A 15,214-nucleotide genomic window follows, 5' to 3' on the forward strand; every position below is an offset into this window, starting at 1 on the left:
AGTGCCTGCATCACCCCAAGCATCCATCTGCTGCCATGCACGCGGAACCCAATAACAGCACCCGTATGGCAGATTTGGGCGATGGGCACTGGGGTGGTGGTTACTGCAGGGCAGAGAGAGACAACGACCCCTTGCACCCCAAGTTATCCTCTCGGTTTCCTTTCTCACATCCAAGAGGAGCTTTACAATATTCCTTCAGATCTCAACAACCCTTAAACTATATTGAATAAAATGGTTTTCGGTGTGACACCAATACACAAGTAGCTTTCAATTACATTTTAGCACTCCCAGTAGGAAGCAGCTCTTTATTGGGAGAAGTGACTTATGATAGTGCAGGATTACAGGTTTGGTCTTTGCATTACAGATATTTGAAGCCTGGTGAAAATAAAAACTGCTCAGCACATATTCTATAGATGAGCTGAGCCTTGTGCATGGGGAAGCATTTCTGAAGAAGTTAAGTGGTTGAAATAAAACCGTGTAGTCCTCTAGTAGAACAGAGACATGAAACTGTTATTTATCAAGATGAAACCGGCATTTGGATAAAATTCTCCAGCGCTGTTAATAACTTCTGTTGACGAGGGAGTCACAACAGCAGAAATGAGGTAGACATCCCCCTGAGCTCGGAGGAGCGGGATTTTTCATGGGTTGTGAGCAAGGAGAAGCATGTGTCATCGGTAATAACTTTCTGAGCGTCTCCATCAGAATGGCCACCACGAATTTATCTTTTTCTATTCTCTCCAAAAGCTTTGTCAGTTTTGAATAATCTGCTGCGGCTACAGACTGCCAGAGTGCCACATGGCCACTTGCATCTCCAACACGAAGTCCAACTCCCCAAGCAGTTTTATCATAATGATGAAGTTTCTTAACTTAAATCAAGGGTGTCTCTGGAGTTCCCTTATGACAATGTGAACTTAAGATAAACAATGAATGATGAATAGGCAAATTACTGAAAACTCCCTTCAGCTGAGGCCATATGTGGCTAGTTGATAAGAGGAGGTATGCGTCCTCTCATCTGGCAAATGTTACAGAAAATGGGATGGTTTGAAGCAGAGACCGTTCTGTGTAATCAGCCACTGGCTAATGAGCAATTTCCTTTTATATGTGATTTTTCCCTTTCTCTGTTTGCTGTCCAGGATGTTGGAAGCAGGGAGGGAGCCAGCAATCCGATCAACATGCATGCAAAAGCTTCGCTCTGGTATAAGTCACTGCCCTCTGCACCCACAGTGGGTCCCGGTCTGAGACACAACCGCAGCAGGAGATGGCTAAGGGCTGTGTGATGGTGCTGTACGTGTCTCCCGAAGGCAAGGAGGCCTTTCCTGAGAGACCCACCCAAACCAGGGGAAGGCACCATCTGTAAACCTACCAGCAGTCTGCTCAAAGCTTTGTGTGTGCGACAGCAAAGGGGGACAGACACCTTGGACCATGGCTGAGGACCAAAGGACAGACACCTTGGACTGTGGGTGCAGCACCCCAGACAAGCTGTAAGCCAGTGCTCTGGATGTATTTTGGGGCTGGAGTACCTGAAAGAGCAAAGTGAGAGGCACTTCTACTGAGAGACCCCCCAGCGGCACCCAAGGAGAAGGGGCAAAGGCTGGGAGGGGCAGACACAGCTGGGACCCCCCAGGTGCGGTGGCTTCATGTCATGCCCCCCAGCTCCATTTGGGAGTGGGTGCCACCGCTGCCACCACACCATCCTGCACTGAGAGCCACGAGGTGCCATGTCCCACAGTAAACGATATGATTTACTTACTACCTATGGAATTGCCCAATTAATTCACTATCCACATTAATATTATGGCTCATTTTTAACTTTACTGTCTCCATCGTTCCAATTTAGTGCTGCTCAGAGATGCTGCCACTGACCTTAATGGGTTTTTCATTATAACAAAGAGCACCACATTAATCACGATGAGTTTTCGGCTGAAGATTGCTGCCCGAGCCCCACTGCTTTGGGGATCTGCTTTTTACTAGTTTGGGGACCTATATTATTTCTGCCAGGCTTCTCACCCCTGCTCACACCACGCATGAACCTTCATGCTGTCCAGGAGGAATTTCTTAGTAAAACATTTCCAGGCACAGAGATTTTATGTGGCAGTCAAGCTACGCTGCAGATATGATAGATTTTTCTGGGCAAATTGGAGCAAGAAGTAGAAAACAGAAAGGATGCACCAGTCGTAGCCAATGAGCCTCTTATTGTCCTGTACAAAAATCAAATGCCTTTTAATCATTTCAAATGTTCTTCTGGGTATCAATTAGTCACACATTAATATCAGTATTGCTTCTCTTACTCAGTTCACATCAGATTAAATTCTCCCCTGTCATATAGACCCGCGCTCATTAGCTTCAAGGAAAATTAGTGATTGTTCCCTCTTCATTGGCACCGATGGGAGATTTACATCAGAACTGCTTTTTCTACGAAGAACCTGATTGTCATCTTAAAGAGGCTGAGGGGTTTTTCCCCCAAATTATTGTCCTTTCATGGAGAATCAATTTTGTTCTTTCTCTGAAGCCCTGAATACTGAGCCTGGACACAGGGGAATGGGGAAATAAAACCATTCCTGGCCAGCGTCATCCATGGTTTCTGCCCCTCTCTGCATCCTAGGTATCCCTCTCCCCATCAGGATCTAGCGGCTGTCACACAGCCCACAGCTGCGGAGGGTAAGGACAGTTCGGGTCACACAGGGGTTTGCCACCGTCAAGCCCCCTGATTCAAGACTGGGTGTTTATAATGCTCTCTGTGGAGGGTGGCAGTGTGGAGGGGTCCCATCCAGCTCCCTGCCCAGCACAGGGGCGGGGGAGCACAGGGCTGAGCTGGCTCTGGGTCTGCATGTGCGTACACGTGTGCATGGGTGTGTGTGCAGGGGTGTGTCCCCATCCCTCCTGGCCAGCAGTGCCAAGTTTTGCAGGCTGCAGCAAAAGAAAGGCTCCAGCCCTGCAGCGGATCCCCCTGCACCCCCCACCGCTCACCCCAGCCACTCCATCCCCAGCACTCGCCAAGCGCTGGAAGGGACCGATGATATTTATTGAGTTTTATTAACTCCCAGCCCTGGGAGGTTCTCACCTCTTCCAGCTAATTCAGATGCCCGACTCCTGCAGGAGTTACAGTGATTGCCATTAAAAAGCTTGACATTTACCTTACAACAGTAATAAAATAATAATGCCTAATTTGGTTTACGAGTGGTATTTGCAGTGTTTCCTGTGCCTGGAGTGGGGGATATTGTGAAGATCACTGCTATGCTGATCAATTATGTCTGCTTAACGGCACTGCTGTAATTCTTTCCTGTAATCATAACCGTCTTTCAGTAGAGCTGCTCCAAAGTTTTCCTTTGAAACTGTAATTTTGACAGGAAAATAAAATGTTTTCAGATACTTCAGTTTCCAGTGAATAACAAAACCTTTGGAGGTGAAACTTTCCGGTGAAAAGTGGAGAAAGACAAACCTGGTGTCTGCACAGAGTTTGCTGCATTTAGACTTCCAAAATCTTTCAGATATTTTTAAAGGCTGCCTGTGATTGCTTTCTATTAAAAAGTGATTTTTCTCCTCCAAATAACCTGCTGTTTTTCACTCATCAATATGATTCCCTCCTGTTTGGGAACGGGAATTTGGAAAAAATGTTAATATTTGCTTCTCAAATATTAAAAACCCCTGGTGTGTTTTACATCCCTGAGCCATTGCTACATAGTTAAGGGAAGGAGAGCTGGCCCTGGGGCTGCTGCTGGGCTGCGGGGTGAGGAGCTCCTACCCACAGAGCCCAAACCCCTCTGCAGGGAGCCAATACACATGAGGGCACACACACACAGGCACAGTGCTTTCCCCAAGATATTCAGCAACTCCACTTCCATCCCGCTTGGATTTACCCTTGGGATGCGGGCAGCAATGCCCTGACATGCTCACAAAGCCAGCTCCAGACCTGCTAAAAGCAATTTCTTTCTCCATTTCTCACCCTGAGCAAAACTCGACATGGATTTTCTTCTTTTCAGTGCAATTTTAATTAGTGCATGATGCACTCTGGATTTTTATGAGCACAAACAGTTTGGAAAAACAGTGCATGCCAGCTCCTCTACACCAGGGAGCCTCATCCTGTTCAGACTAGAAACTTCACACTGCATTTCTGAAAGCCTTTCTTAAGAGGGGTTCGTTTCCTGTACGATTTCATCACATGGACATTTTTGAACAAAGAAAAAATTTAGTCAGGAAATTCCTGGCTAGGCCGACTTTGGGGCAAGGCTCCGCACAAAGCGGGTGTGGGATGTCAGAGCCCTCCGTGGGGAGAGCTCGGGCTTCGCACCACGTTGCTGAGGGCTGGCAGTGAGTGCATGCACACGTGTATGCACACACATGCACACTCATGCCCGCGCACACACCTGCCGCCCCTGCCATGCCCGTGCCCCCCCGAATACCACGCAGGCACCCCGCCCGTGCCCCCCTGGATGCACGAGCAGAGGCGAGCAGCCCCCCGAGGACGGCAGTGCCCACGTCCCCCGATCTCCAGCGGGGCCAGGAGCCCTTGCACAGCCTGGGTGCCTCTAGCCAGCAGTGCAGGGGCAGAAGCGGAGGGTGGAAACAGAGCTTAAACAAAAAACTGGGACCCTGGATGGGGCCAATGGACACCACGGAGCGGAGCTTTGTGTGGGCTCATCTCCAAAAACATGGGAATGGCTTGCACCCTGCAAACAGCAAGCACTGCGGGAGCACCCGGGACCCAGCAGGCTGTGGGGGAAAGCTGGCTGCCGCCGTTGTGGGGGCGGCAGAGACCCAGCCTTCCTCCCCGCCTGTGCAGCCCAGAGCTTCCGTAACTCCACCTCGGCGCGGGCTCACGTCCTCGCACACAGAGGAGACCATGGGAGGGACGGCTCGGGAGAGCCCAGAGGACTGCCGCTTTCTGGACGTGAGTTCATGGCTTGCTTTGCCACCGTGCAGCTTGTCAGCATGGTAAATGTCTGATATGCATGTGTGCTCATCCCTCCTTGAATCATCAGTCAACCTCTGGCTATCGCTGTTTTGTCATTAATTAGGCAGAAGCATCCAAGACGCGAAAGAAGACCTGCACCAGATACCAGATCTGCGGACTGCTTTTCAGCGTGCTGCTCATTTCACTTATTCTGATATTTTTTGGTGTCAAATATCTCTGGAGCCCAACACCCAGAAAAGTAAGTAGAAACTCTTTGATCCAGTGTTTCTGAGCACCGCTTCCCCAGACAGAGCTTTCTGCCTCCCCCAACTCACTGAAACTTTTAACTACACCCCGAAACCAAGGCAACTTTACAAAATGCATTTTCTTAGACCACAAGTATTCATGGGACTTTTAAAAATCTTTATATTATTCATAACTAGCTTTTACATTATACGGCTGGGTTTTTTTCTCTGTCACCACATTCTTTCCCTAGCTGACAATTACAGGGGATGGGAGCTACGCCACGAAGAGTTAAAGTTACTCTTATTTCACCGGCAGCAAATTTTATGACAAGTAAGAAAATATTTTCCATTTCATTTCAATTATCTTGCCAGAAACTGGTGGAAAAGTCATTATGCCACCGCATAAAGAGGAGAGAAAGCCAGGACGCAGCGGTGATTGATTGTCATGGATTATATTTCTTACTTTAATGTGTCTGCAATGTGAGGGGACGGTGAGACGGATTAGCTTTTGGAGGAGCTCCTGCTAACTGGATTGTGCTCTTTTATTCCCAGCTCCCCAGACGGACGCTGCTGTAAGTGCCGAGCGCGCTGGGGGCGGCAGCGGGGCTGTGCATCTCTGATGCATCTCTGCCTGCTGCTGCCCAGCATCTTGGCAACTCTGGCAAACCCCTTTTTTTTTTGTCCCATACCCTAAGAAAATCACTTAGCCTTGAAGCCAACAGCCTTCCTGGTGCTCCCCATTGCTCCCCATCCACCTGCCCTTTCAGTTTCCACGCTCATCCAGGCGGATGTTTGCACCCTGGCGCTGGCAGGTTTTGCTGACTCTCAAGAACGTCTCCAAAATTCCTGTGCGCAGCCAAAGCGGCCTCTTTCCCACGGTGGCATCTCCTCTCTCCTCCCTGCCCCACGCAGGAGCCGAGCTAGCCCAGCCGGGCTGCCCTCCCACCAGGCGGAGGAAGCACCCTGCTCACCAGAAACTTTGTCTTCTTATCAGCAAATAGAAAGAAATACACCCAAAAAATAAAAGACAAAGCAATAAAAGCCATACGTGGCTCCTGCCAAGATGGTTATAAAGTCTCTACTGTTCCTCGAAAAACAGGGTGCCTGCCAGCTGCGGGGGAAGAGGCTGTTAACCCCCCGAGGGCAGGTTTTCTCTGAGCCGGCGGTGCAGAGCCATTGCCACAGCCTTGGGAGGGTTATCAAGGGTGCCTGTCCTTGGCTCCCACGGCCTGATGGAGGATGGAGTCCATCAATATTTCTGAAAGCCCTTCACAACACCTGACGGGCAGGCGAGAAAAGCGCGAGGTCATAGGAGAGCAAAGACATCCCTGTGGTGGAGCTGCACGGTGATGCTCCCGGCATCCGGCATCGCCGCGTCCTCTGCAGCCATGGTGCAGCGCTTCTCCGGCCAGCCAGGAGTCCTCTGGGAACAGCAGGACAGGGCGGGCTGGAAGTTCCTAATGCTCAAAAATGTAAACCAAGGGGAATTAAACTCTTCAAAGAACAAAAAGTGCTTTGAGCTCCCTCCACGCAACCAGAGAATGGAAAAAAATCTTTAAAGAAGACTTGTTCCTCCGAGGGGTGGCCTTGGACATGGCGCTGCCCTCTGCACAGCAGCATCCATGCCGGCTGGCACTGCCGGCGAGCGAAGGCGGTGAGTCAGCTAACGAGGGGTTCGTCACAGCCTCGCAGGGGAAATATTTCAATGATTCACAAGCAAGTGTCATTTTTAGCCCTATAAAACATCTCACAGCTCTCTGAGAAGCACGGAGCTGGCCAAGCCCAAATGGGTTAGCTGGCCACTGTGCTGGCAGAAGTAATTCTTTGTAAATGGAGAGGCACTTGAAGGTAAGGTGCCACCTGGGATCCTACCCTCCTAGAAATTATTTACGGCACCATGCACATTTTGTCAGTCAAAACCGGCAGCCTTCCAGCCATTTTAGGCTTCACACTATTTTTACCATACCATAAAATCCATTGACAGCCATATATCTTTATAAAAGCCTCCTGCTGAGTAACAGGAGCTGCTCATGGCTGCCAAGGCTCACATCGCTCTTCTAACTTTTAAGCAGGGGCAAAGGTACCCAGCAGTTACCACCTGCATGGCTGGTTCTACGCCCAGGCTTCCTCCAGTGGTTGCAAAACAGGGCATGCTGATGCTGAAAACATTGCTGAGAGGCTTTGAACCCCCTGATGGGGAGGGATGTGCAAGAACCAGGGGACAGTGAAAGGGGGTTTAGGTTGGGACTGCAGGCAGAGCCCCTGCCCCTCGCCGGGGCATTGCTGCAGGGCCAGGGTGCTCCTTCCCTGGCTCTGGCCGTGCCAGGGGACGGACAGGGCTTTCCCGTCCCTGTGCCTCCATCGCCTCCCACTCCCTCGTGGACTTGAGGGGTTTTGCAGAGGCCCTTTGCTTCCGCATGACACCATCCGATTTGGGAAACGAGACTCCCCAAGTCTCGCCAGCTCAATCCATGCCAGCAGGATCATTTTTGTGCTTCAAATAGCATCTGCCACCACTCATCCTTTAAGGGTCAGGCATCCGCAGAGGCTGGAGGGCTGCCGGGCTGGCGGAGTGCAGCGAGCACCTGCGAGGACGAGAGGGCTGCTCCCCCCGGCGCTGCTCCCCCGGCTCCCCACAGGGATGAGTGCTGCCGGGAAGCCGGCTGCTACGCCCCGAAGCTCTTCAGCAGCCCTCGAGGAGGTCTTTGATCCGCTGGCAATCCCTGATCTCCTCCAAGCAGAGGGAAGCTTTTACCTCTGCCTTTCCAGGAAAAACAGAAGGCACCGAGATGAAGCAAGAGAGCCAGAGATGCAGTTATGGAGGAAGAAAGATGGGGACACAGTGATGGAGCAAGTGAGCCAGGGATGGAGCAAGCAGGGCAGGGACAGGGGAAAGCGAGGTCCCTTGGGCTCAGGACTTTCATAGAATCACAGAGAGTCCTGAGTGGGAAGGGACCCAGAAGGATCATCGAGTGCCACTCCTGTCCCTGCACAGGACAGCCCCAAATTCACACCGTGTCTCTGAGGGCCTTGTCCGAGTGCTTCTTCAATATTTCCAGCCTTGGTGCCGTGATGCCTCCCTGGGGAGCCTGTTCCAGGGCTCCACCGCCCTCTGGGGAAGAACCTTTTCCTAATGCCCAGCCTCACCCTCCCCTGGCACATCTCCCTGCCATTGCCTCGGGTCCAGAGAGAAGAGATCAGCGCCTGCCCCTCCTCCTCCCCTTGGGAGGGAGCTGCAGACCCCGATGAGGGCTGCCCTCGGCCTCCTCTGCTCCAGGCTGACTTTAGTCCAGCCTGGGACATGAACAGGCTTGTGCCACAGAAAACACTGGCAAAGGCTGAACTATGGCAAAGCTCCTGGTGCAAGTGTGGGATGAGCATCTTCTCCCAGGCTTGACACACATGTCCCCCCAACAGCCTGGACCCATCCTCCCTTCTTCCCAGCCCCATAATTGTCCTGGCTCAGAGATGGGGCGTGGGGAAACAGCCGGCCCTGTGGCAGGGTACCCAGCACCAGGAGTCGGGCACCGAGCCCCAGCCCAGTTGCCCACTGGATGGCATGGGAAATCGGGTTGGGAGCTCAGCTGACCCCTGTGTGGTTTTGTCCTTCACAGGTTTACGACATGGAGCACACGTTCTTCAGCCACGGTGAAAAGAAGAAGATTGTGATGGAGATTGACCCACTGACCAGGACAGAGACCTTCAGGAGTGGGAACGGCAGTGAGGAAATCCTGGAGATCCATGACTTTAAAAATGTGAGTGCAGCAGGCTTTGTCCCCGGGACCCTGCCTGGCATCCTGCAGCAGGACCGGCAGGATCCCTTAGGACACCAACGGGTTGCTGGAGCAAGCCCCAGGACAATTTGTTTCTGCATCAGGGAGGGCAATGCCCAGATGCAGACTCTCTGGGTATGCTCTCAAGGGAAAGGAGATGTGTATCTACATAAGCTTCCACCAGTATTTAATAGTGGCGTGGTTCAGTTCCAACAAAATACATCTTAAAAGCAAGACCTAGTTATTGGATTTACCCTTGCAGAGGAATGCAATAACCATAAATCTATCCAAGCCCAGTACATTCGTCTGTCTGGAGAGCATTAAAACCTCATGACAATGTTGCAGGCTCTCTCTGAAACCTAATTAAAATTTGTAGGGAAATACCCTGTGCAGTGACATATGGCAAAATTTTCAACTAATAGCCCAGCAGGAACTGGGGTCCGAATGTTCATATAACCATAATGGTCAGATGCTATTCTGCATATTTTTATTTATGATAACTAGAGCTCATGATAGTTACAAGGAGAAGGGGAGCAAAGTAAAATTTTATGACTATCTGCCTCAAAATATTTGTAAAAAGCCCAATTCTCCCAAACCATGAAATGCAATATCCCTTAGGAGAACCTGTTAGTACATCTTAGCACCACCACTGAGCAGAGTTTGCACAAAAACATCAACAGGAAAAGTACAACTAAACCCTCAGCCAGCTGTACCCTCCATATGATGGGGTTATTTGTCCTCCCAGTTTGCCCTGACTGCTTTTTTGGTGTTTGTTTTGTTGCTGTAGGGAATAACTGGCATCTTCTTTGTGGGACTTCAAAAATGTTTCATCAAAACTCAGACTAAAGTCCTACCTGAGACAACAGAGGCCAAGATCCCTGAGCTTGAGGTAGGTGAATAAAACAGGACACTCCTCTGCCCCCGGTGGAACCTACTCCTCTCCCTGGCATTGGGAGCACGGCTGCTGTCCCCACTGCTCTCCCATCTGCTCCAGCCTTCCCGGAGACTCCACAATAAAGAAATAATGAGTTGTGATCGCTTCATAAAATTATCTTATTTCAGAGGATTGCTTCTAAAAACAAGAAGTGGAAAGAAATGGGATTAGACAGCCGACAGACAAAAACCTCTCAGCACAATACCGGAGATCAAGAGCAATAATCCTGTTGTAGTCAAAAGGTCGCAAGGCAGCTCAGGATTAGCAGGCACCAAAAAGTCAATCAAATTGTTTTCTCCAAGAATTGAGCCTCATGTAATGAATTTAAAAGAGCAGCAGCATTTAAGAAATGCAATTTGAGAAAGCGCTTGGCGTACAGCCCTGGGAGGCGGGAGGCGCCGGCCTGGGGCCTCCTCCCTGTCCTGCACGGACCTTCCTCCCATCAACGTCCCTGATTGCTTCTTACACCCATTTAACTTTTGCCCACCACGTCCTGCTGCAAGGACCCACATGCTTTGCGTGCTGCATGGAAAAAGTGTTTGGCTCCATATTTCAACCCCTCTCTGGTGGCATAACCTTGGCTGATGGCTCAGTCCCTTGAAAGCAGTTGTCCCCTGTCCCTGTCCCCATCCCTGAGCCCCCAGCGGCAGCACTGCCCCGCGGCACAGCCCTCCCTCCTCCCCGTTTGCAAGATGAAGGGTGTTAGCAGATTGAATCCCCCCCAAGGAAGCCATTGCAGATAAAACACCAGCAGGACACTTGTTTGAAACAAAGCGTGGGCTGAAACACTTCCCTGAATCATGACCCAAATTCCCAGACACTGATTCTTTGATTATGCTATAAGATGCTAATAGATCTTTTCAGCTACCGTCGTAAAACAGATATGACTTCCCAGTCTTTAGCAGAACATTGCCCCAGGAAGAGAGCTGAAATGTAAAACCCAATGAGATAAATGTAGATTTAAGAACTAGTCATCTCTTCCCAGAGCCCACATTCTGCCAGGTCCTTCAGGCAGCACCTCCGCAACCCCACGGCTTTCACCAGAGACTCCGAAAATTGCTCAGACTGAGCCAGGTTGTGTTAGCTTTTTCCTGAGACTTCCCAAAGCCATAAGGAAAAACTCTATAAAAGAGAAATACAGCTCCAGACACCTTCTGGAGAGAAAAATGCCATTTGCCAACTTGCTCTATGGGCTACCACCACCAACATACACAACATTGCCTTGGCAGATAGCTCAGCACAGACCTACCCAATAATCTTTATATATCTCCCTCCCTAAGCACCTGCCAAAACACACCATGGACTAATGCAACCGCAGAGACATGTAGTATAAATTACAGAATACGGCCGTGCAAAGAATTTCTGTGAGGAATAAATTAAAGTGTTCGATCACAAAATCAGTAGCAGAAGGAGAAAGAAATGAAGTAGCAAGAGCAAAGCAAGAGGAGATGTTTTAATCTTGGGTTTTAAATGAGCTGGGCTGCTCCAGAAGGCTCTTCCAGATGGTGGGTACTGCACAGGAGAAAGCTCTTGAAGCATGATGAACACTGGGAGGAGAGAGCAGGGTGGTGTTGGCTGAGAGTGGGCAGGAACGACAAGGCTCATGATGGGTCTCTCTTGTGAGAACCAGTAGGGTATTGCATATGCACCCCAAACCTGGGGCTAAGGCAAAGTCCAGCTCCTCACTCAGAGGAGAGAGGAGGCTCAAGGTAAGCCAAGGGGAGGAGAAGCAGCTAGCAGTGGGGATAGGGTGTCTCACCACACCAGGGGGAAATCTTGCTTTTCTTCCAGGGAGAAGAAATCACGACCACCTACCTTGAGCAGTCTGTGGTCTGGGTGCCTGGGGAAAAGCCCATTCAGAACAAGGAGTTCCTGAAGAGCTCCAAAATTTTTGACATCTGCAGAAATGTGACCATCTACTGGATCCACCCCACGCCGATAGCAGGTACAAGGAGCCATCTGCCACCCACCCATGTTCACTCTGCCATTTGCCCCCATTCAACATGGTGGGAACCCATTTCCACATCCTCGTTGTACATCGCAGACACGAACACAATGTTGGCCATGACTATGAGAGAACATGGCCAATATAATAGCAGGGGCTGAATTTTCTCTCTGCAAACCACTTGTCTCTGCCGGCTCCCCACCACCCTGTGCTTTGCAGAGTGGCCACCCTCCTCATAACAAGGGAAAAAAACCTAAAACCCTTTGTACCTGCAAAGAAGCCAGCACTGCTGGAAACTGGGACGCCTAAATTCTCATCACTGCATGAGCATCAGAGGATGAGCAGACATCTGCATCTAAATCACACAACAGGGTTGCCACCTCCAGCTGCTCGCTACACAGCCCTCACAGAGGTTGTGGCCTCTGCGATCTGACGGTGTAATTATGCACTTTCTCTAACCCACTTCTATCTGAATGAGGTAGTTTAAAAATCCCTACCGAGTAAAATCCCCCCACCCTGCCGCCGCAGAGGCACATCTCATCCCCCACGGGTACCATTCAGTTCACACCATCGATGGTCCTGGGAGCAAGTGGGCATCAGAGATCCCTGATGCAGGGGGAGGCTGCTGTCCTTGGCTGCTGTCCCTGGCTGCTGTCCCCTTTCTGCTTCCTCGGTCCCTGCTGTTAAACCCTACTGCAAAGAAAATTAATGTCACTGTGGGTCTTACCTAAGACACCAATAGGAGCTATAGCTGAGCATAATCTGCCCCAAATCATATTGCTTCATTGGGGCTCTACAAATGCCCCCTTGCAGCAGCAGATCCCACCACAAGGACATGCTTCCATGTACCTGCAGCCCTGTGCAGGGGGTGCTGACACCACCCATGGGCACCTGCCACCCATGAGCACGGGAGGGGATGGGCCATATCTTGTGTACCCTCTTCTTCTGCCAGATTACCGGATTACCTCCTACAGCCTTTTGCCCAGGCTTGGTAAGAGCAGGAGGCAACAGAGCAGACCTGGTTTGCTGGTGAGGCTGCTAAGGTTGGAGCCATTTCCTCCTCTTCTTGTACCATGGCACCAAATTACGGTAGAGACATTAATGCCTGCTGCTGCGTTTGTCCCCCTGCTCCTCGGTTGTTGACAGCAACATTTGGGGTTTCCCTGTAGCTCCTGAGCTGGCCAGCCTTGAAGGGGCAGAAGAAGATCCTGAGCTGCTTGTGGACAACCAGAGCTGGTTGGATGGGGGTAGTGAACACAAGGTGGAGAAGGATGTGCAGCTGGGCCCCAAGCGCCGGGCACGGCAGCTCACTGAGGAGGACCTGCCCATCAATGACTACGTGAGTGCAGAGAATTGCATCCTGGGGTGCCCCAGCCATGGTCCCGGGGTGTCCTGGCTCTGCTCCTGGGTTGTCCTGGCCATGTTCCTAGGGTGATCTGGCCATGGTCCTGGGGTGTCCTGCCCATGCTCCCTGGGGTGCCCTGGATGCCCTCCCAGGGTGTCCTGTCCTTGATCCTGGGGTGCCCTGTCTGCCCTCCCAGTCTGTCCTGTCCTTGCTCCTGGGGTGCCCTGGCCATGTTCCTAGCATGCCCTGGCCACATGTCCCCCTCGCTGCGCTGACGCTGTCTCTTCCTGGCAGTCGGAGAACGGGCTGGAGTTTCACCCCCTGTGGGACGAGCAAGGCTACTGCTGTGCCCAGTGCCGCCGTGCCAACCGCTACTGCCGGCGGGTCTGTGAGCCCCTCCTGGGCTACTACCCCTACCCGTACTGCTACCAGGGCGGGAGGGTCATCTGCCGGATCATCATGCCCTGCAACTGGTGGATTGCGCGGATGCTGGGCAGGGTGTAGCACCTGCCTCACAGCACCCAGGGCTTGGGTGCTGCCCCATGCCTCATTGCCACCCATCCGGATGCATCCTGACGCAGCCAACCCGCAGGTTGCTACCAGCTTGATTGCCGGCAAGCATGCGAGCCCGCCGGCCGCGACACCCTCACCGAGCGCACACCGCCTGACCCCCCTGCATCCTGCACTGCTCCCGCGGCGCTGGGGGAGGCCGTGCTCGAGTGCATCGTCGCCACGCCGAGCAGCAAGAGGCAAACAATAAAAGTCTTGTATGAGCGATTGCAAAGAAAATGGAAAGTCGTTTAGTCTCAGTCTGTGATGCTTAATGGGTCTGAGAAGTGATCTAATTGCTCGGCTGCCTTGTCACGAGCATCCATAACTCAGGTACTGGGACTGCCAGCGTTTGCCGTGCTGGGAACGTGCGGCGGTCCCTAATTTGCTCCCTGACCGCGCTGGTTGTTGTTCAGCACATCCGGACCCTCTGCTCTGGCATGCTCTGATGTGTTCGGGAGTTACTAGTGTCAGCTGAGGGGTGGCACCAGTCCCACGGGAGCAATGTGTAGCATGGTAGTGTGCAGGCAAGGCAGGCAGGAGCAGGCACAAGGAGCCTCCAGGGAACAGGGCAGCCAAAGCCGGAGGGAGCAGTGGCACAGAGGACTCCAAGTGCCATCAGCTGTCCCAGCCCTGTGACCAACAAACAGGCAAAACCCAAGCTGTAGAAGGCAAAAAAAAGTCCTTGGCACTGCCGCTGCCCTGAGCAGGGTACTGCCTGCAGCAGTGCTGAGGGCTAACGGCCAAAATCCCCACGCACCCCCTGTGCAGCCTTCCTCTGCTCATGGCCTCGGTGCTTGTGCCAGAGCCCAGGTTCCAGCTTTCATCCCAAGGAGCTGGCTGCTGCCAAGGAGCTTTGACAGCCCACGAGTGTCACTGGGTAAAACCTTCTTGGTGTCACTGAGGGTGACCGTGCTGCCACGGCTGGGGCTTTCCAGAAAAAAACAGCTGGGTGGATGAGCCTGTCCAGCCGTGAGTACAGAGGAGGGAGCAAGGGGTCGGGCTCTGCTCACTGCCACTGTGCTGGATGCTGGCCGCAGTGTCCCCAGGGCTGCCAGGCCCCCCCTGCATCCCTGTGGCTCCCATGGGGAAGTGAGCACATTTTAAGAGCAGTTCCCTCCATCGCTGTTCACAGCTGTGCTGACAATGTGATTAAAATGCTGGCAGCCACCAGGAGCATGATGCAGCAGAGGTCCCCACACAGCATCCCAAGGGACACCGACCAGCCCTGGGGACACCAGGTGTTTCTGACAAGTCCCCCAAGACATTTATCCCCCTGAATGGGGATGTCCAAATGCAGTGGGACACGTGAAGCCCACCTGGCCACAGCTACGGCAGAAAACCGGAGCCCTGGGGCCAGCCAGCTGTGCTCGTGTCCCGGCTCAGTTGGTCCAGCCAGGTCACCAAGGGACATCCAATACCTTTGCCAGGACAGCAGTGTCCCAGCTCTGCCCAGCGTCTCCCCCAGCACATGCCTGTACCACTAGGACATCACTGGTGTCTCGCCAAATGACAGCAAGGTGTCTACATAA

General features: G+C 52.1%; 1 protein-coding gene across 1 annotated transcript; it reads left to right on the forward strand.

The window, feature by feature from the left end:
* Window positions 1-4,339: 4,339 nt before the first annotated feature.
* On the forward strand, window positions 4,340-13,914 carry TNMD (tenomodulin). Its single transcript, XM_009500485.2, has 7 exons — window positions 4,340-4,888; window positions 5,016-5,150; window positions 8,751-8,891; window positions 9,697-9,798; window positions 11,635-11,788; window positions 12,958-13,127; window positions 13,428-13,914. Exons 1-7 carry the CDS (start codon window positions 4,349-4,351, stop codon window positions 13,635-13,637), a joined length of 1,452 nt encoding a protein of 483 aa, XP_009498780.2. The 5' UTR covers window positions 4,340-4,348; the 3' UTR covers window positions 13,638-13,914.
* The last annotated feature ends 1,300 nt before the right edge of the window (window positions 13,915-15,214 follow it).

Source organism: Phalacrocorax carbo, chromosome 11 (assembly GCF_963921805.1).
Source record: "Phalacrocorax carbo chromosome 11, bPhaCar2.1, whole genome shotgun sequence".
Lineage (NCBI taxonomy): Eukaryota > Metazoa > Chordata > Aves > Suliformes > Phalacrocoracidae > Phalacrocorax > Phalacrocorax carbo.

What these genes read in the sequence shown, in the direction of transcription:
- TNMD (XM_009500485.2), top strand. Translation starts at nt 4,349, where the DNA reads ATGCCCGCGCACACACCTGCCGCCCCTGCCATGCCCGTGCCCCCCCGA. An exon ending in CCAAGATCCCTGAGCTTGAG is followed by an intron (nt 9,799 to 11,634) that starts GTAGGTGAATAA and finishes CTTTTCTTCCAG; the next exon opens with GGAGAAGAAATCACGACCAC. An exon ending in ACCTGCCCATCAATGACTAC is followed by an intron (nt 13,128 to 13,427) that starts GTGAGTGCAGAG and finishes TCTTCCTGGCAG; the next exon opens with TCGGAGAACGGGCTGGAGTT.